Source organism: Rhinolophus hipposideros (genome assembly GCF_964194185.1).
Source record: "Rhinolophus hipposideros genome assembly, chromosome: 18".
Lineage (NCBI taxonomy): Eukaryota > Metazoa > Chordata > Mammalia > Chiroptera > Rhinolophidae > Rhinolophus > Rhinolophus hipposideros.
The window spans coordinates 10,302,874-10,327,232 of NC_138064.1; the positions used below are offsets into that span (position 1 = coordinate 10,302,874).

Sequence of the window (24,359 nt, forward strand, 5' to 3'; positions counted from 1 at the left end):
CAGGCCTTTTTTCCAAGTCAAGTTGTTGTCCTTTCAATCTTAGTTTTGGAGGGTGCCATTCAGCTTCAAGTTGTTGTCCTTTCAGTCTTAGTTGTGGAGGGCACAGCTCAGCTCCAGGTCCAGTTGCCGTTGTTAGTTGCAGGGGGCGCAGCCCACCATCCCTTGCAGGAGTCGAACCGGCAACCCTGTGGTTGAGAGGACGCGCTCCAACCAACTGAGCCATCTGGGAGCTCAGCGGCAGCTCAGCTCAAGGTGCCGTGTTCAATCTTAGTTGCAGGGGGTGCTGCCCACCATCCCTTGAGGGACTCAAGGAATTGAACTGGCAACCTTGTGGTTGAGAGCCCACTGGCCCAAGTGGGAATCGAACTGGCAGCCTTCGGAGTTAGGAGCATGGAGCTCTAACCGCCTGAGCTACTGGGCCTGCCCTGTGTGGAATTTTTTTTAAAAAAAGAAGTTGAAGTCATAAAAGCAATAAAAAAATGGTTGCCAGGGGCTGGCGGGTCAGGAAAATAGAGAGAGGTTAGTAAATGGGTAAGCTAGATAAGATAAGGTCTGAGGATGTAATGTATAACATGGTGACTAAGTCCATAAGACTGCATTGTTAGGTGTTATCTTAACAACGCATTGTTAATAGTTGAAATCTGCTAAGAGAGAAATGTTCTCAAAAAAAAAAGAAAGAAAAATATGTGAGGTGATGGATATGTTAAAAAAACTAGATAGGCAGAATCCTTTCACAATGTATATATCAAATAATCACGTATACTTTAAATATCTTACAATTTTATTTGTTAATTATACCTCAGTAAAGCTGGAGAAAAAAAAAACAACAAAAACTCAAAAGCCAGAGGGCTGGAAACCCAAGGAGATCCAATATTTCAGTCTGATTCTGAAGGCCAGAAAAGACCAATGTTCCAGCTCATCAGGCAGGCAGAATTTAAGAACAAAAACAAGCTAAAGGTTTCCCTCTATTCTAGAAGCTGTAAGACCCATGGTCCTTAATTTCCCAGTGAAACTTATTTTTTATTCAGTCAACCTTTCTCCACCACCGTAGAAAACAGCCAGGGAAGAAATTCAAACAGGATCAGCAAAAAATCTGGGGTAGAGAATAAGTTCAAGGCTTTTATCTCCAGGTAGGATAATGAAGTGTGGTCCAGTGCACTGCTAAGGGCAGTTCACGTTAGCCAGATTATTAACCTATCTAGTGCATGTAAGGAATTCTGTTAAATGAAAACTGAGTGACTGTGTGCCGGCTAGAAGAAGCGTATGGGACATTAGTGACCATGGTGGCAGGCCATGGGTAGGAAGGTCATGGGCATCTCCTTTGCCTCCCCAGAGCACACGGAGTCCCTGAAGTTGCTTCTGCAAACAGTAAATAATAAAGCTGCTTTTTGAAAAAATACATAGGGGTGGGCCGGTTAGCTCCGTTGGTGAAAGCATGGTGTTAGTAACACCAAGGCTGCCGGTTCGATCCCCACATGGGCCATGTGAGTTGTGCCCTTCTTAAAAACAAAAGTAAATAAATAAAAACACATAGACATTTACATATTTACCCCCCTATACAGGTCCCAGTTATTCTCCATTTGCTCCCACCTTGGCCTGTACCTGATTCATCCTCCACCGTTCTCTGCACCCCAACAGGCTGCCCTCTGAGAACACAGGCCCTGAGCTCCTTTCCCACTGGTTCGGATTGGGTTCAGCTAACGGGAGCCAGTGGCAGGACAGAGAGAATGGGGTGTTGCTTCCCTCACTCCTTGTCTGCTGCAGTGCCAGCCAGTTCCGGAAGTGGCTCCGGCCCTCCATGACGCCCACCAGGTAGTTCCACGTGGGCACCCCTCGACCCTTCAGGCCCAGAGGCAGAACGGCCCCCCGCTGTCGCTGGCCACCAGCGGCCCTGGGTACCTCAACTTCCTTACAGGGTCCCTGAGTCCTGCCCACACCTGTGCACACAATCTCTTCATTCGCTTCTCTTCAGAAGTCCCGAGGAGGGTGTGTTTCCGCCAGGGCCTGCCCAATACACCCCCGATACTACACAGCGCTATCCATCCAGCTCAACACAGCACAGTCCCACCGAGTTCTGATCAAGGAGATTCTAACTGCAGGGTACATTCTCAAGGGATCTTTTCAGCCTTCAAATAACACACCACAAAACCCGACGAGAGAATTCAATATTTTATATACGAAAAGATAGTTTTCCAACATTTATTCCACTGAATTAGTGCATGGCATTTTCATGGACTATCTCAGAGCTACAGCCGTACAAAATCATTTAAATTAGTAAAATAAAACAGTTTCAGAAGGAAAATCATCGATTACCTCAGAGTGAGTGCCACCACCAGTGGGAACAGAGGACATAAGGCAGCAAGGTGGTTAACTGCATCACATGGGGACAGGCCGGCAGGTACAGTGTCCTTGCTTTCCTGGGTAGAGGCCCCAGGCTCTAGGGCCCCTCCCTCTCCGGGACACAAATGAGCAGCAGATATATGCCACCTTGTTTATGCTCATCTGTTGGGATGACACTTCCACCTCGGCCATAGGGAGAGACTCTGGAGCTCAGCTTAGATACCAGCCCTGTGCGTATCGATCTGACCGAAGGGTTCAGAGAGGGAAGCGAGTGTGCTACGGGACAGAGCGACGGGAATAAGGAGGAGTACAGCTGATAATCTTCCATGACAAACACAGAATCACATTCTCTATCTGTGGTCCTAGATGGCTCTTGTTTGGTCCAATGATTTCCTTTTTAACCTCCAACTTACTCAGCCAATCAGAGGACACAATGGTATAGGGCGTGATTAACTAGAAAAGCACACGTGTGTGTGTCTGTTTTTGTGTGTGTATGTGCACAAAGGGAAAGTGGAGGCTGGGCATCAGCACAACCTCTGCAGGCCACTGAGAAGTTTTCGGGGGCTTTCCAGGACACCTGCTGGGGCCCTTTATCTTTTCTGCCCATCTGGAGTACACTTGTTAAAAAAAAAAAACTCCAGCAAGTTAAAAGAATTTTTTTCTTAATCCTCTTTACATCAATATCCTAGACACTTTTTCTTCTGTTCCCTCCAAAGATGGTTATAACTTCTACATGAAACTATTTTCCTTTATTAACAAAACTACCCGGAAGGCCCACAAAACAACGGTTGGCAGTGCCGCCTTTTCAGTCTCCTGCAGAGCCCACGGGAAGACGCCTCACACCGATTGTTGAATATCCCTGGCAGTCGGCCTAAAATTCCCACCACATGTGTTCCCCACCCTTGATGTACGCCCCAGGTACTACGTGACCCATTACCGCCTGCTGACGATTCCCCTTCCGAGAGACGCTCGCGCCCTCACGCCACGCACCGCCACGACAGGGGCTTGGTGTCACACAGTGGCTCGTGCCAGGGTTAGAGTTCGTCGTGTTTGGCCTCCTGGTCTTTGAGTTTAAACTCCTCGGCGGTGACCCTGCCGTCTCCATTCCGATCCTGGTTGGTGAACATATTCTTCACGATCATCTCCGCATCAAAACCAGGAGCGAGTTTCCCCTTGCCAGATGCCACCTGGGCATGAATGTACTCTGAGAACTAGGGAGAAAGGGGACAGGGCAGATCCTGACATACAGCAGCCAAGAACACCAAGCCTGGGCCCGAACAGAGTGGAATTTGAATCTGAACTGGCAAAATAAAATCTCATGAGCAACGCGACCTGTGTTTTTTTTTCTCCAGTGTGGGTTAAAAACACCTGACTGAATGACTCCTGGAGCCCCTGGGTTCTAGGCAGCTGTCCCTTCTCCCCAAATCAACCGTTAGTTCTCCCCCAAAGGCTGACCCTTAACCCCGAGTCTCTGAGACCACTGCTGCCTGCATTTGTTCATTCACACAATAAAAACATATCAACTACTGTTTTCCTGAGCACCAGCCGAGACCCTAGAGATACATCAATAAATAAACCAAACATCCTGCCCTTGTCATTCTAGCATATTCTAGTAGGAAAGACACACAATTAAAAATGCACACATAAAAAAAGGTAAATTCCATATTCAGTGAGAAAGTGAAACGCTCTAGGTAAACAAAAGAGTAGAGTGAAGTAAGAAAGATCCAGAGTCCAAGGGGCGCCAGTGGGTCGAAGTATCCCAGTGAGTGGTCAGGGTCAGAACCCAGTGAGAAAGGGGGACTAGCAACGCCTTGAAGGAAGTGAGGGAACAAGCCCAACAGTTAACTAGGGGAAGAGTCTTCTGAGCAGAGGGAAGAGCATAGGCCTGGGGTGTGAGTGCATGCCTGGTGTGCTCAGAGAGCAAGAGGAGAGTAGTGGGAGAGGAGGTTACAGCGAGCAGGATGTGACAGGCCTTGGCAGGAACTTTACAGGCCACTGTAATGACTTCAGACATAGGGGGGCTTCTGCAGGGTTCTGAGTCGAAGCGGGCCATGATCGGACTTACGTTGTAGAAGGATCCCCCAGGCTGCTTTGGGGAGCAACGTGAAAGCAGGAAGACCTTCACAGAGGCCCACGTGGAGGACTGCAGGCAGGGGACTAGTACGCTAGGGCGGAGGTGGGGAGACGTGGGCAGGTTCTGGATGGAGCTTCAAGACAGAGCTAGAACGACTTCCTGATGCATTTATTACGGCCTGTGTGAGCAAGACTGGAATCAGCGATTCCTGAGTGCTCCCACCCGAGCAACAGGAAGGACAAGCGGCCATCAAGTGGGATGGGGAAGGCTTTGGGTGAGTTCGGGGCTGGGGGTGGATATCAGGGGTTCGATAAAGGAAGATATCGAGTAGGCAGTTGGATAAATGAGTGTGACATGGAGAGAGAAGATGGGCCCAGAGCTACAAATTTGGAAGCCATCAGGATATGAATGGTAAAGCCACGAACGTGGGGACTTGATGAGACCAGCAAGGGAGTGATGGAAGATGAAAAAAAGAAAAGGTGAGCACTTAGCATGGGGCACTCCAACATGAAGAGATCAGAAGGGAGACTCCTGAGAAGGAGCTATCGGTGCGGTAGAAGGAACACCAAGAAAGTGTGGTGTTCCACTAGCTGGGGAAAGGAGGCGTCCTGCAAAGGAGTCCGCTGTGTTGGAGAGAGTGAGAACTGACCACTGGATTCAGCAACATGGAAGGCTGATCACCTTGGCAAGACCAGGTTCAGTGCTATTGTGAACCGTCCAGTGGCGGAGGAAATGAGGATGATGGGAGAGAAAAAGGAGAAGGCTGGAGCGATCTCCTTGAATATGCAGATGGGGGATGGGTGGTGCTGGACTTCACCAGGGTGGTGACTGAGCAAAGAACTCTACTGCCCAGCTCCAAGACAGAGTGTCTGCTACAGGAGAAACAACACAGGATCTAGATGACGGAACAGGGGGGTGGATCTTGGCTCAAACCACTACGTAGCTGTGTCACCTTGGGCGAGTCATTATCTTCTTTGTGCACAGCTGCTAATTCTGAAAAATAGGGATGATTACATGGCTGTCGTGAGGGCCGAGCGGATAACGTATGTGAAAAACACTACCATGCAGGCATCCAGTGAGGAACTGAGAACTGAATCCAGATCTGTAAGCCCTGGAATCAAGCCCTGTACCTCTCAGGGCCTCAATTCTTTCAAATTATGAGCTTCAACTTAGAGAGTGTGTGTAAAAGTGCTAGGTACGTGAGAGTGTAGGTTATCATTACCACAAGAAACAAACAGGGGAGGTGTCCGCCTCCCTCTGAGGCTTCACATTCAGAATGGTTCCCCAGGCCCAGTGAGGCACCCTCGGATCCTCTGGTCCCACTTTCCTGCAAAGGCCAGTTACCTCTTCTAGGAAGACATCTCCATCGCCGTTCTTGTCGATTTCTTCAAAGAGGTTGGGTGACACCTCGCCGTTCCATATGAACATGTACCCCTCGGGCAGTCCGGCCACAAGCTCCAGAAGCTCGATGTCAAACACCAACACGGCACTGCCGGGTACTTCTCCATCTGCCTCACCGATAGGGAGAAGCGGCAGTTAGTGCCACAGGGCAGCAGACTCAACCCCACAGCCCCCACGCCCACCGTGGGTTCTAGCTGCCTCACGGAGGAGGACAGGCACTTCTTGTGAAAGCAAGAAAGTTCGGCATCAGCACGTGATTTTTCCAAACTGGAGGTAGTGACCGCTAGTGAGTCATGAAATCAGTTTAGAAGGATGGTGACTGGCAATTGTTTTTTTAAAGTAAAGAATAGAATAAAACAGATAGGGGCGCACGGTACATAGAAGGGATATGTATCGTTTTATGAAATTCAAGTTTCAATTTTATACATAAAACTAAATGTACATAAATATATGATATTGTATGTTTATATGTAATACAGATTAGAAGCTAAAATGTATCTCTTACTGTGTCTTGGTGAAAAAAGTTTGAAAGCCCCTAGCAGAGACTACAATGGTAGAACTTTTGAATAAATCTAACATAAGAACTGTAAGAATAATAAAGTATGCCTTAAAATAACGATCCAAGATATGACTGTAAACATAGACTCAAGAACAGTATGTATATTATGGGCCCCAAAGAAGTTATATAAGTATGTATGTGCATACGTGCCATATACACACATATATATGTATATGTGTATATATATATATATATATATATATACATATATATAAATGTAATGTGATTATTTAAAATTATTATAGATTATATTATAATTATTTATAATATATAATCATAGGATCACGGTCTTATAGGATACCCAACATATTTTTTGAAAGTGTTGCTTTTCAGATTGGCGGGGAGTAGCAGAGTATTTTTAAAATTATTTAAAAATTATGAAAAAGAGAAAATCAATTCAAAGTCACTATCACTTTTATAAGTTAGCACTTCCACTCTCCTCCACCTCCAGATAACAGCAGCATTAAAACACTAGAAAAGAAGAGGTTCCCAAGTCACCCATGGGGACTCATTCTGGCCGAAATCATCAAGTACATAAACCATCACAGCTGTGAGGGAGAGATAAAGCCAGAACTTCCAGAACTTGAAACTAATCTCTTCCAAAAGGAAATTTCCTTGGATAGTTTTCAGGTTCAGGAGACGTGAAAAGCCAAGGCCTGGAGCATTCCATTCTCCTAGGAAACAGCTCCAAAAGGAAGCACTTGGCCTCGCCTAAAAGAAATTGCCTGGAAAGTTAAAGGTCCAAGGTTTATTTCATGGGAACCCCTGCTTTCTCAAGAGGGCATGAGGCATCAGCATGGCATCGACGCTGAATTCTCAGGGGTCTTTAAACAAAAATGCTAAATACTTAATAAAAAAAAAAACATTCTTTGGGTTTAAAATGGAAGAAGCATAATGTTGTTCTAAATATGACATTCCAAAAAGCACAAAATTTGGATGGTAAACACGTCCCAAACACCCCTTAATACTGTCACTACTCACCCACGCCAGCCTCCCCATAGCCCAGGTGGGGTGGAATGATCACCGTCCGTTTCTCTCCAACGCACATCTCTCTGAGACCCATATCCATTCCCAGCACCACTTGTCCAGATCCCAAAACAATATTATACGTTTTGCCTAAATTCCACCTGAAAACGAAACAGAAGAGTTCCCAGTTAGGTCATTAAACCATTACTTCACCAGCACATCACGTCACTGCCCAAGTTACCGAACCCTTATCGGGTCCTGAGGAAACATCAGACAAACGCACATTAAGGGACATTTTACAGAAAAACACAGGTAATCTTCAAAAATGTCACGGTGTGAAATCAGGGGAAACTGAGGAACTGCTCCATGTTGGAACACACTGGAATGGGGTCCTTTTGATATTAAAGACCTTATGGGAACATTTAGCAAAACTTAAGTGGGATCTGAAAATTAAAACGTAGCACTGTATCAATGCTAACTTCCTGACTTTAATGTATGTATTGAATTATGTAGGAGAAGGTCTGTGTTTGTAGGAAACACACAGGGGTGATGGGACATCGTGTTGGCAACCTACTTGCCAATGGTTCAAGGGGAAGAAAGTTCTTTGTACTGTTCTTACAATTTTTCTCTCTAAGTTTCAGTCAGTGTTCTAGTCAGAAATTTTCATGAGAATTTTAAAAATACATAATGCAGTTAGAATCCTAGGTTTTAGATTCAGCAAGACCTGAGTTTGAATCCTAGTTCGGCCACTTAATTTGATCCTGGCAAATGTAATCTCAGCTTTCTCATCTACAAGATGGAGATAACATTCGCCTTCGCACAGGAATGTTCTAAATAGTAAGTAATATATTATGCTTGAAAGCGGAAAAGCATGGAGGGCTCAATGAATGGATGGTCTTGAGGGTGTACAGTGCTTGTGTCTGTAATAGTCTTTGACTCCAGAAAAATAACAGAGAGTTTAATTTGGGTCATGGCTTTAATCATCTTTGATGTCCATGCTCCCTGGGTAATTCAGATAAATAAAAGTTGGCTCTATTACCTTAATCACTTCTGAAAATAAATCTATTTCCAAACCTATATTATTCCTATCACTTCCTAAAGACAAACAGTGGGAATGCTCTTCTCTGCCAAGGAAGAAAAGCTTGTCCAATATCACGGGGGCCGCTTGATGCCCATCACCAGGTGGTGACAACATGGAAGGGACAGCCCTTCGGGTCACATCCCCTTCTCAGCCTTCCCAGTCTGCCCTGGGCATAGGGCTGCCAGCTCTTTCCCTCTTCAAACTGGTTCCCAGGGCCAGGCTGGTTCCCTGGGGCCAGCAAAACAAAATAGGGTTTGCATTTGTCCTACCTGGGATGAAACTGAAACAAAGCCAACTCTGGCACAGGACGCCTTGGCCCAAGGCTGGCGGGAGGGAGCGTCCTCTGTCCAGCCCCACACACAGGCCCTCCTTTGTCAGCAACACAGAGGTGCCTTCACACTGCGTTTCTCCAGGCACCATCGGGGACCTCCCAAGGGACTACTCAGTTTCAAAGTCTTACAGAATATTCAAGCGCTCATTTAGTTATCAAATAACAAATCTTCATTCTTCCTCTCTGAGTCCAGCTTAAACACACATGAAGAAAATCCTCCAAGCGAACGATTTGTTTTCCTGTGTCATGTCTGAAGACCCCACTTATTATTTTTCCTCAGATCATCCTTTTGGCTTCCCCCACCCCACCAATTTTCCTCTCAGACATTCTCCTCATTCCTTCTGTACATTCCCCGCTTCCCATCCTTCGCAAGCTTCCTGCCTGCGGCTGCCCTCTCTGGCTCTCCACCCACAGGCCCCTCTATCCTCGTAAGAGCCAGCAGCACCTGCCTTTTCTACTGATTGAGTCCACACAGGGCTCAGGGTGGGCGCAGGCCCACCTTCCAGAAGGGGCTCCTCTCCCACACACAGCAAGGCAGGCGCCTACCACACTTCCCATCATCCCATTAATCGGAAGCTTACACCCAGAAGACTCCAGCGGAGACGCTGCCTTTTACACGCAACACAAATGACTCTTTCAAGGTACAGAAGAGAGTCTCTAATAAGAGGAAGGAGCATCACGTGGCTCCCAGATGCTGTGCAAGAAGACGGTGAACCCACCAACCAAACATCAGAAGGCTGGAAGGCTGATTCTCCCCAGCCCACACGAGAAGCATATCCTGAACCCACTAGGAAGGAGTTCCTGTGTTCATTTCCCACCCCTACTTCCCCTTTCCATGGCCATAGGAACACCAGACAAAAATACGAACATCAGCAAGAGCAAAGACGGCAAGCCGTGGGCCTTGACGGACTGTTCTAAACTTGTGGACCATTTTCACATGCATAAGCTCACGCAATCCCCAAAACAACTACAAGCCACGCTTCCTCCCCACTCGCCACCCTCCACAGGGTTCCCATATGGTGCAAGGACATTTGTTTTAAGTCAGGTCCCTGTAAATCTTCACCCCAGAAGCGAGTATATATTTCACTGATGCTATAATGCATATTACTTCACATTTTAACATCTGTAATTGAGATACATTTTACAATTGACAGCATGTCATTATTTTTTGGCAGCGTTTTTACTTTCTGAGAGATTCATAAAATGATGCTTCTAATAATCAGTACATTTTGGATTTGATGAAACAAGCTAAACGCATTAGTACACAGGGTCTCATGGCAGCAGAGAGAAGTCTCTGAAGAATATGTCCCCAGGGCTCCCACTCCATGTGTGGCTCTCCCCAACCACACCCTGTCACCTGAAGCCAGAGGGCAGAGGAACTTGTAGAAGGGAGAGAAGGCCCCTCACCCTCTCATTCCCCCAAGAATAAATGCAGCACCACCCATTCATATGAAGCCCTTCCTTCTTCCTAAGACCAAACTTAGGAACTTAAGTCAGCCTCAGCACAAAAATGGATGTGCTTGTACGGAGATATAAAGAAAGGGTGAAAATGTTTCTTTTCCAAAGAAGAGAAGATTGTATTAACTTACAGATACATCTGAAGATTCATGCATAAGAAGCAAAGCTCCTTTAGCCTCCCTGATATTAGTTTATACTGTCGATTGCTATTAATGTGTTTTCAGATTCATCTCAACCAATTAACTTTTACAAAATGCTCCCTTTGCGCTATGTTCTGGGCTGGGTGTAAGGAATAAAAACATGAATAAACACGTTGGGTGTCACTGAGGTATTCAGACCAGCAAAAGCGATAGAAGCAAACATGAAAGGCAGGTAACACGCGAAATACTATAAGACTACAGAGGCGGGAGCAGTTGGTTCTTCGTAAGAATTAAGGAAAGATTTTGAGAAAAGGGAAGACATTTAGACCAGGACAGAAGTTGGCCAGAAGGAAAGGTGGAAGGAGTGCAGTCTGCACCACTGCACACGGCAGCCCTGGCAGCGGAGGGTGGGTCCCAGCAGAGGCTGAGGCTTGTGGGGCAGAATGAAGCAGACAATGTGCCAAACTCTGCAGTTGGGATTTTATCTGTGGATCCATTTTTAAAGACAGCGGTTGTAAAATGAGATTGTTTACCAGAAAGACAATTTCACAAGAGCAGGGGGAGACTGTTCACAGGGAACTCGTAGAATAATGCACCTGCGCTGTGAAGTAGGCTTGCGCTACGCAGGGGTGAGGCGTGGAGATAAAAGCTCTCAGGGACACATGGCTGCGCCCCTCCGGACCTCAGGCCCCCCCACATCCAGCTGCGCTTACGTGGAATCCAGCAGGGTACCATCCAGAAGCGAAGCGTTGTAGTGATACTTGAGGTAATCCCCCTTCTTACTAAGCACCGAGCAGTCGGGAGGCTTGTAGTGGGAGGTGATGCTGATGGAGTCCGAGGGGTTGTGGAAGTCGATCACGTGGATGTCAAACACCAGCACGGCCGAGCCTGGGATATTTCCTAAAGGACAGACACAGGAAATGAAGCAGGAACCCCTTCAAGCAGAAGCATGTGTGTCCGCAGCATCACCACGTGTGTCCTCACAGGCGTCCAGTGTGAAATCCTAGGGAACACTGGGAGAACGAAGCTGGAAGGGCCGTTAGAATTAACCTAACTCTCATTTTTATAGATAGGGAAACTGAGGCATGGATTTGTCCAGGGTCACACAGCCAGTTAGGAGCATGGTTTGGACAAGTCAAGATGATGAGCTACTGCCCCATGGAATTGTTGAGCCAGAAAGATTTATGGCTAAATTCCTCACTGACCAGGAAACTATAAGCTCGGCCAAATTAAGTCTCACCCTGCTCCTACCAGACTTAAGAGGTGAGATGAGAAAATCAGCTGTAGACTGAAAATCACTCTAGTGCCCATCACTGTACAAGAGAAACAAAACTAACAAAGTTCATAGTGGAAAAACACCGAGCCCAAACCGGCCCATATACACCCCTTAGGATATACATAGTACGCCCAGCATTCACAAAGTGCCTTTACAACACATCTTATTTGTTCTTTCTACACAAAATTACTAATATTTTTTTTTCTTCCATTATCTCTTTTGAAAACATTACCTCACATCTCAGTAATGTTTTACAATTTATAAAAGTATTTTTCATGTATATTCTCTCATTAAATCTCTGCAGCAATCTTGTGGGAAAAAATGGCTGCAACAAAATGAAATGCCCAGAACGCTCGGAGTCTGTGAACTCCATGGAGAACATAGCCTTTCATTGCTTCCACAAATATTTCATGAACGTTTCCTACATGCCTGGCCCTGTGGTATGTGGTGAGGAAACCACAAACTTCTGTGTCCTGACACTCTTCTCGGGTCAGTCCCTCAGAAAATAGTATGAGGTCCTATCACACCCCACCAAGAGAGCAGGGGTGCTAATCAAAAGAGGACAGAGGTGGACCCGGCACAAAAGCACCTGGGTGTTACACATCAGGGTGCCCCTCCCCCCATGGCAACATATGATTCAGGATGAAGCAGCCTCACGCACAGAAAATTTATGAGTCTTCGGATGCTTTCCAGAGCCTCATATAATTCTCTGCAGAGCTCTGTCTCATACTTGATAGAAAGCCAAAAGAAGAAAAATAATTTAAGCAAATGTTTCCCATCAATATACTGTTTTTATAGAAAGGAAGGATTAGTCTTGAGGGCAAAACACAACATGAATACTCAGAAAGTCGTCTTCTATTTCTGTATGTAATTGGCTAGAAGTTTACACGATACAAAACAATGAAGCATCAAGACACGAGACAAACAGGACACGAAGCAAGGCATAGTGAATAAATATGTCTTAAGCTGTGATGTGTTGTGGCTTCATAAATCAGAAATTTAAGTCAAGGAAGAAAAACTGTTGCTTTACGGCATACCCTGGTTTCCAACCAACCTGATGTTTTTCAGATCTTCTGGAAAAAGCCTAGTGGGAAAATTCCAAAGATCCATATGACATATCAGCAGTAATCAGAAGAAGGTTAAGAAAATGAATGTGTACAGCCAGCCAGGTCACTCAGAATACCACCAGCAAAAAGAAAACAAAAGCAAAAGAAATACTGTATCAACTATTCCTAAGCAAGCTAGCAAAAAGTGGTACATGAGAAAAAAATAATTAAGAAAGATGATATGGTTGGGAATACTATGCAACCATTAAAAATGCATGTTGGCATAGAAAGTTGTTCACAACAAATTAGGTGAAGAGAGAAATTACAGAGTAATATGTATAGAAGATCCCATTTTTGTCAGTATTTATTAGTGTAGGTGGATGTGGATTTCATTTTACCTATATAGATTTACATATACTCAAATATGTAAGTTTTTACTTCATGGTTGTATTAGTTTCCTATTGCTGCTGTAACAAATTACTACAAACTTGGTGGCCTAAAATAACGCAAATTTACTGTCCTATCGCCAGAGATCAGAGTCTAAATTCAAGGTGTTGGCAGGGATGCGTTCCTTCTGGAGGCTTCAGGGGACAGTCTGTTCCCTCGCCTTTTCCAGCTTCTCAAGCCTGCCCTCATTCCTTGACTTGTGGCCCCTTGTTCCATCTTTTAAGTCAGCAGCTTAGTATTTTCTCCTCTCTCTGACCTGCTCCCTCTTACAAAGACTCTTGTAAGTACATTAAGGCTACCTGGATTATCCAGAAGCATAATCTCCCCGTCTCAAGATCCTTACCTGAGTCACATCTGCAAAATCCCTTTTCCATGTAAAGTAACATATTCACAGGTATGGGGGCATGGACATCTTCTGGGGCCGGTCTTCTACCTACCACATTACAATGTTGTGGGGACAGAGTCCCAGAGAGCAGTTTCCAGGCTCTTGGCCTCATGTGGAAAGGTGGTGGCTCGGGCAATAGATGGCCATCAGCTGTTACTGGTTAGCCATTGGCCACTAATATAACTGCCATGGTTACACTAGGGGGTTGGTGAGTTGGTTGGCAGAGAAGCGGACGGCAGATTGCAGATCATGTGGATCCTGCTTCCTGTGTCTTGCTTGGCCACCCCAAGACCGGGGTGCAGGGAGACCCTTTTTGGGGTACTGGCAGATGTTTGCTCCCTGTGTCTCCACCACAGCCGCCAGCAAGAATGTAGTGGTGTGACTCCCCTGTCTATGGCTCCGTGGGTGTTCCTTTTTGGCCTCACCATGTCCTGTGTTCTTATGTGGGAGCAGGACCAAGGACCCTGCATGACAATGTTTATTCCTGGGTGATGAGATTATGGGAGATTTTTGTTTACTTTGTTTATCTGTATTTTCTTTTAATAAAGCAAACATTTATTTGTATTTATTTGTGTAATTTTTAAAGGGGACTTTTCTATGAAGGTGACAAAAATGTTCTAAAACTGGGTTAGGGTGAAAATGGCTCCACTCACTACATTTACTAAAAATCATTGACTTGTGTACTGAAAATGGGTGAATTTTATGGTATGTGCATGACACCTCGGCCCAGTTATTAAAAAACAAAAACCAAAGAGGTTTTTTTGTAATTTACTTTCAAATGGCTCAACAACACAAAAATGCAATCTATAGACAGAGAGACACAGAGAAAATACAGCAAAATGTTAACAACTGGTCCAGGTAAGAGGAGTTCACTGTACAGTTCTTTCAGCGTTGGTGCAGGTTTTCAATTTTTCAAAATCAAAAGGAAAGTGGGCAGGGAGGACAAGGGGAAATAAGAGAGCATCTCTGGAAACTAAAGGTACTCGGGCATTCCAATCTCCAGCTGGACTTCGGTTTCGCCATTTTGGTTCTCAAGAAGCCCTGGTTGCTTGGCACCAGCCTGGAAGCGGCCAGTTAGTGCAGCTTGGTTTCACCTGAAGAAGGCAGCCAGCACTCACCTCTCCCTTCCTCTCCATAGCCCAGGTGAGGCGGGACCACGATCCTCCGCTTCTCTCCCACGCAAACACCAAGTAAGCCCTCATCTATCCCCGCAATCACGTATCCCTGCCCGATGTACGTGTCAAAGGTGCGATTCCGCGAGTAACTGGAAGAGAAGAAAAGAACGAGGTTCTTCACAGGGAAACACACTGGCCTCCAGACCCTGGAACAGGGGGAACCGTAGGATCCGAGGACACAAGCTCCTCTGAAACTGCGAACAAGAGTCCACACACGGCGTGGGTGTGGCGTCAGCAGAAGCCCTCCCAGAAACAAGCTCTCCCACCCTCGGTGTGGTCAGGTTATGAATGGGACGAGGCGCCCGGAGCACGCTCTGAAATGCAGCTCATGTAAATTGGACTGTACGCTTCGCCCACGTCAAGTTAATGAAAAAAGCATCAAGAGGCACTTATCAGAAATGAAGACAATGTCTCCAGCACCTAAAGAGGAGAATAGCTGTATATGTGGCACATGAATATTCGGATTGCCATTAAAGTAGCACAGATCCTGAGAGCCATTTGGTGCAGTCCTCACCAAAGCCTGGCTGCATGCTCCCTGCTGTCACCCCTGCTCACCAACCTACCTTCTGGTAAGGACTTGGGTTTCCCAAGTGCCAATGGCAGGAGGCCCAAGCATTCCGCTCAGCGGAGATCCAGCCTCTGTGTAAACTGCCAACTGAGTCTGAGTGCTGCGAGTTTGGTGAGAACAAGAATCAATTCCCCAAAGCCTGATGATTCCGAGTACAATAATAAAACTGCCACGTCTGCTACCCAGCTCTGAATCACAGTGATCTGTACCCATTACCCACCCCCACCTGGTATAATTGTGGCAAAAAGCATGTCCTGAAAGGGCCAGTCAGTTCTGCCATTACCCCATCAAACACAGCCAAACAATGACTGCCTCGGAGAAGGCGGCCAGCCAAGTGGGGCCAGGGAGATGAAACGGCGCTAGGAGGGGCTCTTCCTTCTCGACACCCCTCAGAGACCACAAAGCCAAGGGGTGTGGAGAAATGACAACAACAGGTGAACGTCCTCACCCAGGAAGCAGATTATCTGCAGGACCTCCTGGAGAAGGCTGTGGGAAAGTAGCACTAAGGAGCTTTCTACCTCATCCACTCACAGGGGCTAGGAAGCTCAGGATGGGAACACAGCAGCAAAGGAAGGACAGGCTCGGCTCTCACCTCTCTCCTTCCCCAGGTTTACTACCTCTCCAGCAAGTGCTTGACAATCGTCAGCAAAGAGCAGCTCGCTACTAGCCATTCAGGCAAGAGGAGGATACCTGTGAGATGCATCCCTTAAAGGGGAGCACCAGGAGGTGTGAGAGATGGCAGGTACCTTAGAGGAGGGAAGAGCCGCCTGTTGGAACAGCCAGCAAAGATTCCACGGGTTTGGGAGACAGAGCACGCTGAGAGATGACATGGGGATCATCAAGGGAAGAGTAAGGGGGTACCAGCGGGGCCGAGGCCTCAAGGCAGAAAAGAGCTTCCGAAGAGACGGGAGGAGCAGGGCGGGCTTCAAGGTAGAGAATTTTAAAGAACTTTAACAGGAAACTTAGATAAATGGAAAACCATCATGTTTCCTCACGGGAAAGTTGAGAATCATAAAGTTATCAATGCTCCCCCAAACTAACTTATGAATTTCTAAACAATTCCAATCAATATCTGAGTGGTGTGTATGGGAAAGGAGGGGACTGTAAAATTCATTTGGAAAAAGAAATAATCAAGAATACTGTTTTGAAGGCACAGGATGTAGCAAACTCTCATTCCTGTAAAACATTAAAATGGGGGAATATGTATTTCACCGCATATGTATGGAAGACCTATGAAATTCGTAACACTGGTTTCCTGTGAAGAGTGGAACTGGGTGATTGAGGGAAATTGGTCATTGTATATGCTTTTATACTTTCAGCATTTTTGAACCATGTCAATGTATCACTTAGTAGAAAATAATGTTCAAAAAACAATACTCTCTACCATGTAAATTAAAAAACTGCAACAGTTAAGGATGTGATACTGGCTCAGGAGCAGCTAGACCAATGGAAAAGGATAAAAATTCTAGACAGACAAAGGAACCAAAAGTATACTTAAGAATTTGGTACATAATAAAAGTCAGATTTTAGATGAGTAAGGAAAAAAACAGAGTTATTCAATGAAGGGTGTTGGAAAACACTAGCTAACCATCTGGAAAAAAATAGATCTTTACTGTCACACGGAATACCACAACAAATTCCAGATGGATTGAAGTTTTAAACATGAAAGCATTTATAAGCATGGAGACAGGCTGTGAAAGATTATTAATATTTAGTCCAGGTGGCAAGAATGGAAGGGGATGATGAGAAATTATTACATTATATATATATATTTGCACTGTTTCACTTATACAATAAGAAAAATTCTTTGTAAAATAAAAATTCTAATAAAGACTTGTTTACAGAATAAAAAAATAAAACTATTAAAAAGGCATGAGGAAAATACAGGCCAATGGTTGTATACTTTAGGGAAGGGGACAGACTTTTTGGCAAGTCATCAAAGACAGAATATATAAGAATTTAGATTAGAATAAAGGAAGCCATAAAGGAAAAGTGGAATGTATTTAACAACATAAAACGTTTATATTTAAATAGGTCAAAAATCACAATGACCAAAATTAAAATGCTAATAAACAGGGAACATGCTCTCAACAAGATGCAACCACAAAAGGGTTAATATCTCTAATGTATAGGGTCTTCAAATCAATAAGATAAGGACAAATATCAGTACCCTCAATATAAAAACAGGCAAAAGACATAAACGGTAAATCACAAAAGAAGATACCCAAATAGTCAAAAAATATTTGAAAGAATTTCAACCTCAATAGCAATCAAAGAAATTCAGATTAGAACTATAAAGTTCCATTTTTCTTCTATAAATCCGCAAAGATTATTTTAAGATGATACTCAATGTTATCAAGTTTGCAAGGAAAGGGGCACTATTAGACTTGTAATGGAAAACCTTGCTTGAGGACAACTTAGTAGTGTATAGCAAAAGCTGTAAAAATACACAAAACCTAAATCTGAGACCCAGAGATTCTTCTAGAAATTTATCCCAAGGAAACAATCACATACATTAAGATTCAGCTACGAAAATAATTACTGCAGCCCTCCCTAGAATGTCAAAAGGTAGGGATTGATTACCTAAATTAAGGCAAATCTATACAATGGAATATTATTTAGCTGTTAGGACAGGCTAGATACCAACGTACAAAAATGAAAACCTGTTTGAAACCTAAGAAAACTGTAGTTCCATTAATACAGAAATAAATCTGATATCCACTTGAAAAACGGTCTTTCAATTCGAAATATAATTCCAGGGAATAAAGGACAGAACCAAGCTCCTATGTGATAAGTAATAACACACACATACACGAAGTTTTTTGTAATAGACAAGGAGTAAAAACAACTCAAAGGTTCATCAATAGGGAATTGGTTAAATAAATATGGTATATTCACCCAATGAAACACTAGGCAGACATAAAAATTAAATAATTTCTCTCTACGCAGTAATATGGAAAAATTCCAAGGTGAAACAAAACAAGGAGCAGAATATGCAGGATACATACTTTATACCATACTCTACATGCTATGTACTATAAAGAGGAGAAAATAAGACATTTGCATTTGCTTATATCTGCATTAGAAAAAACACATACACTAGAAGAATACAAAAGAAACATTAATAAAAGTAGCTAACATAAGTAGCTCTGGAAGACGGCACATAAATAGGCAGGGACGGCTGGTACAACGTATCTTAATGCATATTTTGCTTTAATTTTGAACCACATGACTATCACTTTTCCCCAACAAAATCAAATGAAAAATTTAAATGAAGAGATCCTAGGAGTAGAAAGAATGAATTATTCAAATAAAATAATACCATATAAAAATTGTTCTGTAATATGTCTGGATGACTAAATAACCTCGAAGGCTATTACCTCAGAGAGACAAGTAGATTACTGTCCCAACTTGTTTGCTCTACAGGAGTGGCTTCCCAAACACCACATGCCACTTGAAGGAGGGAGACATGCCACTTGAAGGAGGGAGACACACTAGGCATGCCCCAGCCATCTGCACAATTGCAGGCTAAGCTTTATAAAGAAAACACAACTTTGAATAACAACAGAGGCTGGATAATTGGCCTCTGCCAGGCAGGAAGGAAGCGGAACACATCCAACCAGTCTCCTGCAGTAGATAAGCCTGAGAAGTTTGCAAAGTTCTTCCACCTACCTTATCTCTTTAACCATTTGTTTGAGAAAGGTGCTAATAACAGCTAAAAAACTGAAGCTCAGGATGGTTAAATGCTGTTCAAAGTCACAGAGTTGGTGCACCGCACACAGGAACTGGAACCTGGTTTGTTCTCTTCCCTTCCTACCTCGTGGACCTCCTCCCCATCTGCCCACTTCCCATCGTGGACGCCATAGTTGGGTTTATACTCAGAGTGCAGTATAGGGGGATGGTAGGCATCTAGGGTGAGCCTGTCCTGGCTTCCTGCAGATTCATCTCCCACAGGCCCCAAGGAGAGAGTTCTAACTCCCGCTGAAGAAATTCAGTATCAGAATAGAAATCTGTACTGGAGATGAATACACTAACTCCAAGTCAGCACTGGCAGAGCACTCGGATCAGGGTGCAGCGGTACTTTGTACGTAATATGACGTTGTGGGGAGCGAAGGCTCCTGTCGTTTCCTCACCTGGAATCAAAGAAGGTGCCGTCCAGAAGCGTGCCATTGTAGTGATACCTGAGAAAGTCCCCGCTTTGACTTTGCCGCTCACAGTTTTCAGGTACGACCTTATTCTCAATGGAAATGCCATCCTTGGGGTTATGAAGGTCCAACAACACAACATCAAACACCAGAGATGCCTGTCCAGGAATGTCTTTCCCTAGCATGGAATGGAGGAAGGTGCTGAAATCAGGCCACAAGATTTAGGAAGTACTTAACACCCACTGTGCTAGTGTTAACTCATTCCTTGAAGTTTTCAAGCCAAGGAAACAAATGCGCCTCCACGTCTTGGGTGGTTCCCCCCGGTGTCCAACCATGGGCTGACGGGTATAATTTGAAGCCTGACTTCCTTGGAAAAGGGGGCAAAGGGATATGAATGACATGAGAGATTATTCTGACTATACTTCCTATGCATGTGCTGGCAAGTCAAGGCTCTATGTGGTGTTCATACAAACCCAAATACATACCTCTGCTTCTGTTTGTACCTCTGTACAAACGCAAATCTCAGACATTTAAAGGCACAAATTCCAAAGCTCGGATCTGGTTCTGGAGAACATTCCGTAGACTTGTTCTTTGGAACCCATAGTCAATTTTTTAAAGAGACTTATGCAAAATTCAATCCTTTAAGTGCATCCAAAACAAGATATAAATAAAACTAAAGTTAGCTGATGTACGAGAAATAAAAAAATGGCACCCACAGTCTAAAGAAATAGTCTTCAAATCATTTCTATCTCATTTCCGGATGGTACTGCCTCTCTTGATCTTCCTAACAATTTATTCAATGCCTGCAACTAATGCCACATGAAGAGACTATTGGGCATTAGGTCTTCCTTGACGACCAATATTAACCAACAAGTAACTCTAAATCCAGAACTTTGGAATAAAAGGAAGTTAACTAATGAACCATGTATCTCAACCCTCTTACTTGCTGTTTGTTATCCATGCAAAGGAGTAGGCCTGGTGACCCACGGGGCCTGCCAAGTCTGTGCTCCTTCAACTGGCTCTTTGGCAGAGCCCACCCCTCCGTTTCTGTCCCCTCAGGGGGATGATGAAGTCTGCTGAAACCAGGCTGCTGAGTCAGCCTCTGGAATGCAAGGTGTCCAATCCCTGAAATGTGGGTGTGGGTTTGTGGGGGGGAAGGAGGGAGCAGTAGACTATTCTTCGGTTGTACTTTCCTGTATCTTTTAATTTAAGAAAAAAAAAAAACAGCCTTAAAAGTCACCCCAGAATTTAAACTTTCCTAGCATTACATGTACTCATTGACTGTTTGTTTGCTTGTTTGTTGGTTTAAAGTGGTGAAAGAGCAGTTTATTAGAAGAAAAAGTACACTTCAAAGAGGTAGAAGCAGGCCCGAGCAGAAGGCAGTGGTTCAATGACCATTATTACACTCCAAAGGATTAAGAGCAGGCCGGGGCTCAGAGGCTCAAACGGCCAGTTTGTTTCTTCACAACTTTATTGAGATATACTTCCAATACCATACAATTCACCTGTTCAAAGTTATACCTGGATAGCTGAGCACAGTATTAAAGTATAAAATATTTTTAAAAATAAGTGTGTTAAATAAACTGTATATTTTAAATATTTAAATTATTAATTCTTTAAAATGCATAAGTAGTATTCCTCATCTTAGACTAGGCATCTAGTTTTTATTATGTATGTCAGGTGCATATGATGATGTCAGAAGGATTTGGAAGCCAAGGTGAATGAAATCCCACTGGCCAAGGATCAGACAACTGGAGCATTAATAAGAATAACAGCATATCTAAGGGAAGGGAGAACTAAGACATATTTACAGCAATTGTCCTCAAACTTTCCTTTTAGCAGGGAACCCCCTCAACCCCCACCCCACTTTTAAAAGAAACTGTTTGTATATCTCCAGCATGTAAAATACATAAAAATGGAGGTGGCAAATATATGGTGATGGAAGGAGAACTGACTCTGGGTGGTGAACACACAGTGGGATTTATAGATGCTGTAATACAGAATTGTATACCTGAAATCTATATAATTTCACTAACAATTGTCACCCCAATAAATTTTTAAAATATACATATAAAAAAAATGGAGGTGGACGGGAGAGAAGACTGAGCCCCATTCACTCAGGTTCCCTCTCCTCCAGACTGTCGCTTGGAAAACATTATATTAGGGCATTATTATAAGTCAGGTACCATTGTCAGTAAACTTCTAAGCATCATGTTTTCATTTCTATTCTTAACTATACGTATATCTGCTTGTCTATTGCCTGGCAGTCTCTTTGTTGTGTCAGCCTCTCAGGATTAAAGGTGCCTGAAATTCAAATATGAGTAACGGAGAAATTCTATTTATGCCAATATTCTGTTTTCTCTCATAGTAAAACAACAGACAGAAAAATTCAATTAATTAACATTAATGTGTTTTTTTCTAACATTATGCTTCGCATTTGTCCACAAGAAGTTAATGTCATGGGTAAAACCCATCATGGAGGTACAAATCTGGGGAAAAAAGGGAATTCTGGCATCAAATGCTAAGTTTCTACCTTGATATCTACAATCTTCTGACTGTCTAGTCCAAATCTCATTTCACAGATGGGAAATACATAGGCTGGAGAGGTTGGTGCCCAAGGTTACAGCTTCTGAAGCAGTGAACATCTTACTTATGAACATCAATGACCATGAAGAAGTAGAAGATTCTGCATGCGACTCCGTCACCACACAGCAGACGACCTAGACTAGCGCTGTCCACACAGCTTTCTGCAGGGACGGAAATACTCGTCTGCAATGTCCAGTACACAGCACTCGGCAACATGTGGCTCTTAAGTCCATGACATGTGGCTATGTGACCACTGTATACAATTTCAATTAAAATTTAATTTAAGTTTAAATGTAAGCAGCCATATGCACCGAACGGCTACCATATTGGGCGGGGCAAGTCTAGACCAAAAGGTTTGGGGGTTTCACACGGTAAGTTGAAATGATCACAGCAATAAAAATAAGGACAGATGAGAGTGGTTCCCACAGTGAGAAGGACTTACCGTCTCCATCTTCTCCGTAGGCCAGAAAGGGAGGGATGGTGATGATGCGCTTTTCCCCCACACACATCCCCAGTAGCCCTTTATCCATTCCAGGAATCAGCCAGCCAATTCCCACATATGTGTCATATGTTTTCATGCGATTGTGACTGAAAACCAATGAGGAAGGGAAAAAGTTTCATACCATGAGGACGGTTCTAACTCATCCCTCACTAGGGTTTTTGTTACCCAAATCTCAGCTGAATAATGAACCCTACCGATCCCTAGAGACAAGCATGTATGGACCTCTGATCCCAATCATAGAGCAGACACCCTCAAATTTATAAAAAAGCAGGTAACTAAGTCACAGCGATTCACAAAAAAATAGGCCTGTTACTCTCTTACCAAATTTTGACACTATAATGAGAAGAAAGGGTTCACTGTCCCCCAGCTTAGCACCTTACACCCACACTCCTCCATAGCTTCATACACATTTAGCCTTCCCCTCCCCCTTCCATGGGAAAAGTATAAAAAGGAGCCAAAAAATGCATGAACCTACTTGGTAATGGGGCCCTTCACTTAATGTGATCTCAAAATACTGTTAATTTAGATAAACATTGCTCTTAGGTTTTTCTACTAGATTAAAACTTTGACTCTTGCACTCTGGGGCATAAAACATTAACCAGAAGCCTAAAGCGAAGGAGTGGATGCTGGTGAAAGCTGGGAAGAGTCCCTTTTCTGATTTCCCCATGGGCATAAAAAGCTGGTGAGACAGAAGGAGCTAAGGAGGGTTTCACTGATACTAGCATGAGCCGTGAAATTTACCTCGAATCAAACAGCGTCCCGTCCAAGAATGTTCCGTTGTAGTGGTACCTTACAAAATCAGACACCTGGATGGTCCGAGCACAACTGGGAGGCTTGAAGTAAGTGTGAATCTGAACCTGATCTTCAGCATTCCAAATATCCATCAGAAGTACATCAAAATGAAGCAGTGAATTTGGGGGGATCACACCAGCTAGAAATGAAAGAGAGTTCACACTGAGAAGCAGCTGCCTTCCAGGCCAGATAAGCACCTAGGAGGCTGCCAAGGGCTCAAGGGGACACTGGCAGCCAATTCCAAAATGAGCCATGCTCCCACCCTCTTTCCTCCAAATGAAACTGAGGGAAAAGAGAATACACAAAATTTTCCTCTCAACAAGGGTAACATTCAATACACCTGTGTTAATAACACCTTCTTTCATATGTAGAAGAAATAAACCTAAGATGGAAAATTTAGGGGTGTGTGTGTGTGTGTGTGTGTGTTCACTGCTTCTTATTTTCCCCAACTTAAAGCTTCCAAAGATTCTCCAGTATGCCTAATAGCCTGTAAATGTTCTGGTTGTTTCTGCAGATGTGTGATTGGTACACAAGGAACGAAAACTTACAAACGCCTTCACTTCCGTAAGCAAGCTTTGGAGGGATCTTCACAAAGCGCCTCTCATTAACACACATCCCGACCAGAGCTTGGTCCATCCCTGCAATCAGCTGTCCTTTCCCCACAAACACATTGAAAGTGGAGTCTCTGTCATAGCTGAAGAGAGAGAGAAAGACAAGTATAAATAATCTTTCCTTCAGTGAAACCAACCTGTGAAAACGTACCCATGCACAGAGTAAGTCACTGCAAAACCAAAAGCCTGCAAAGGAGTTACTGACACAGGAACAGTACCTGTAGGGCTACGATTTTTAAATTACCTTGAAATATTGCCAGCAAATCTAGTTAGATAAGCATCAATATAACTCTCCCCCAAAAATATATATAAAGTTTCTTTTGCAAAATAGCTACCATTACTCTACTAAAAATACAGTTTACTCTGTTTCTGTGTGATTGGTACCTAAAAAACATCATAGATATCACTGCCCAAGTTAATATATATATTTTTTCTTTTTTTAAGTCAATAAGTAAAACAAAGAGGAAACATGGTAT

At 43.9% G+C, this 24,359-nt stretch overlaps 1 protein-coding gene across 1 annotated transcript in view; it reads right to left on the minus strand.

Moving 5' to 3' along the window:
* Positions 1 to 2,155: 2,155 nt before the first annotated feature.
* Positions 2,156 to 24,359, minus strand: part of FKBP9 (FKBP prolyl isomerase 9) — a 33,716-nt gene continuing 11,512 nt past the window's right edge. The window contains exons 2-10 of the mRNA XM_081079837.1: positions 23,821 to 23,966; positions 23,222 to 23,411; positions 22,421 to 22,566; positions 19,381 to 19,570; positions 14,623 to 14,768; positions 11,064 to 11,250; positions 7,356 to 7,501; positions 5,759 to 5,922; positions 2,156 to 3,551 (exon numbers count right to left, since the gene is read on the minus strand). Of these exons, the coding sequence (XP_080935963.1) occupies positions 3,375 to 3,551; positions 5,759 to 5,922; positions 7,356 to 7,501; positions 11,064 to 11,250; positions 14,623 to 14,768; positions 19,381 to 19,570; positions 22,421 to 22,566; positions 23,222 to 23,411; positions 23,821 to 23,966 (1,492 nt within the window). The 3' untranslated portion in view covers positions 2,156 to 3,374. The remainder of the gene's footprint in view (positions 3,552 to 5,758; positions 5,923 to 7,355; positions 7,502 to 11,063; positions 11,251 to 14,622; positions 14,769 to 19,380; positions 19,571 to 22,420; positions 22,567 to 23,221; positions 23,412 to 23,820; positions 23,967 to 24,359) is intronic.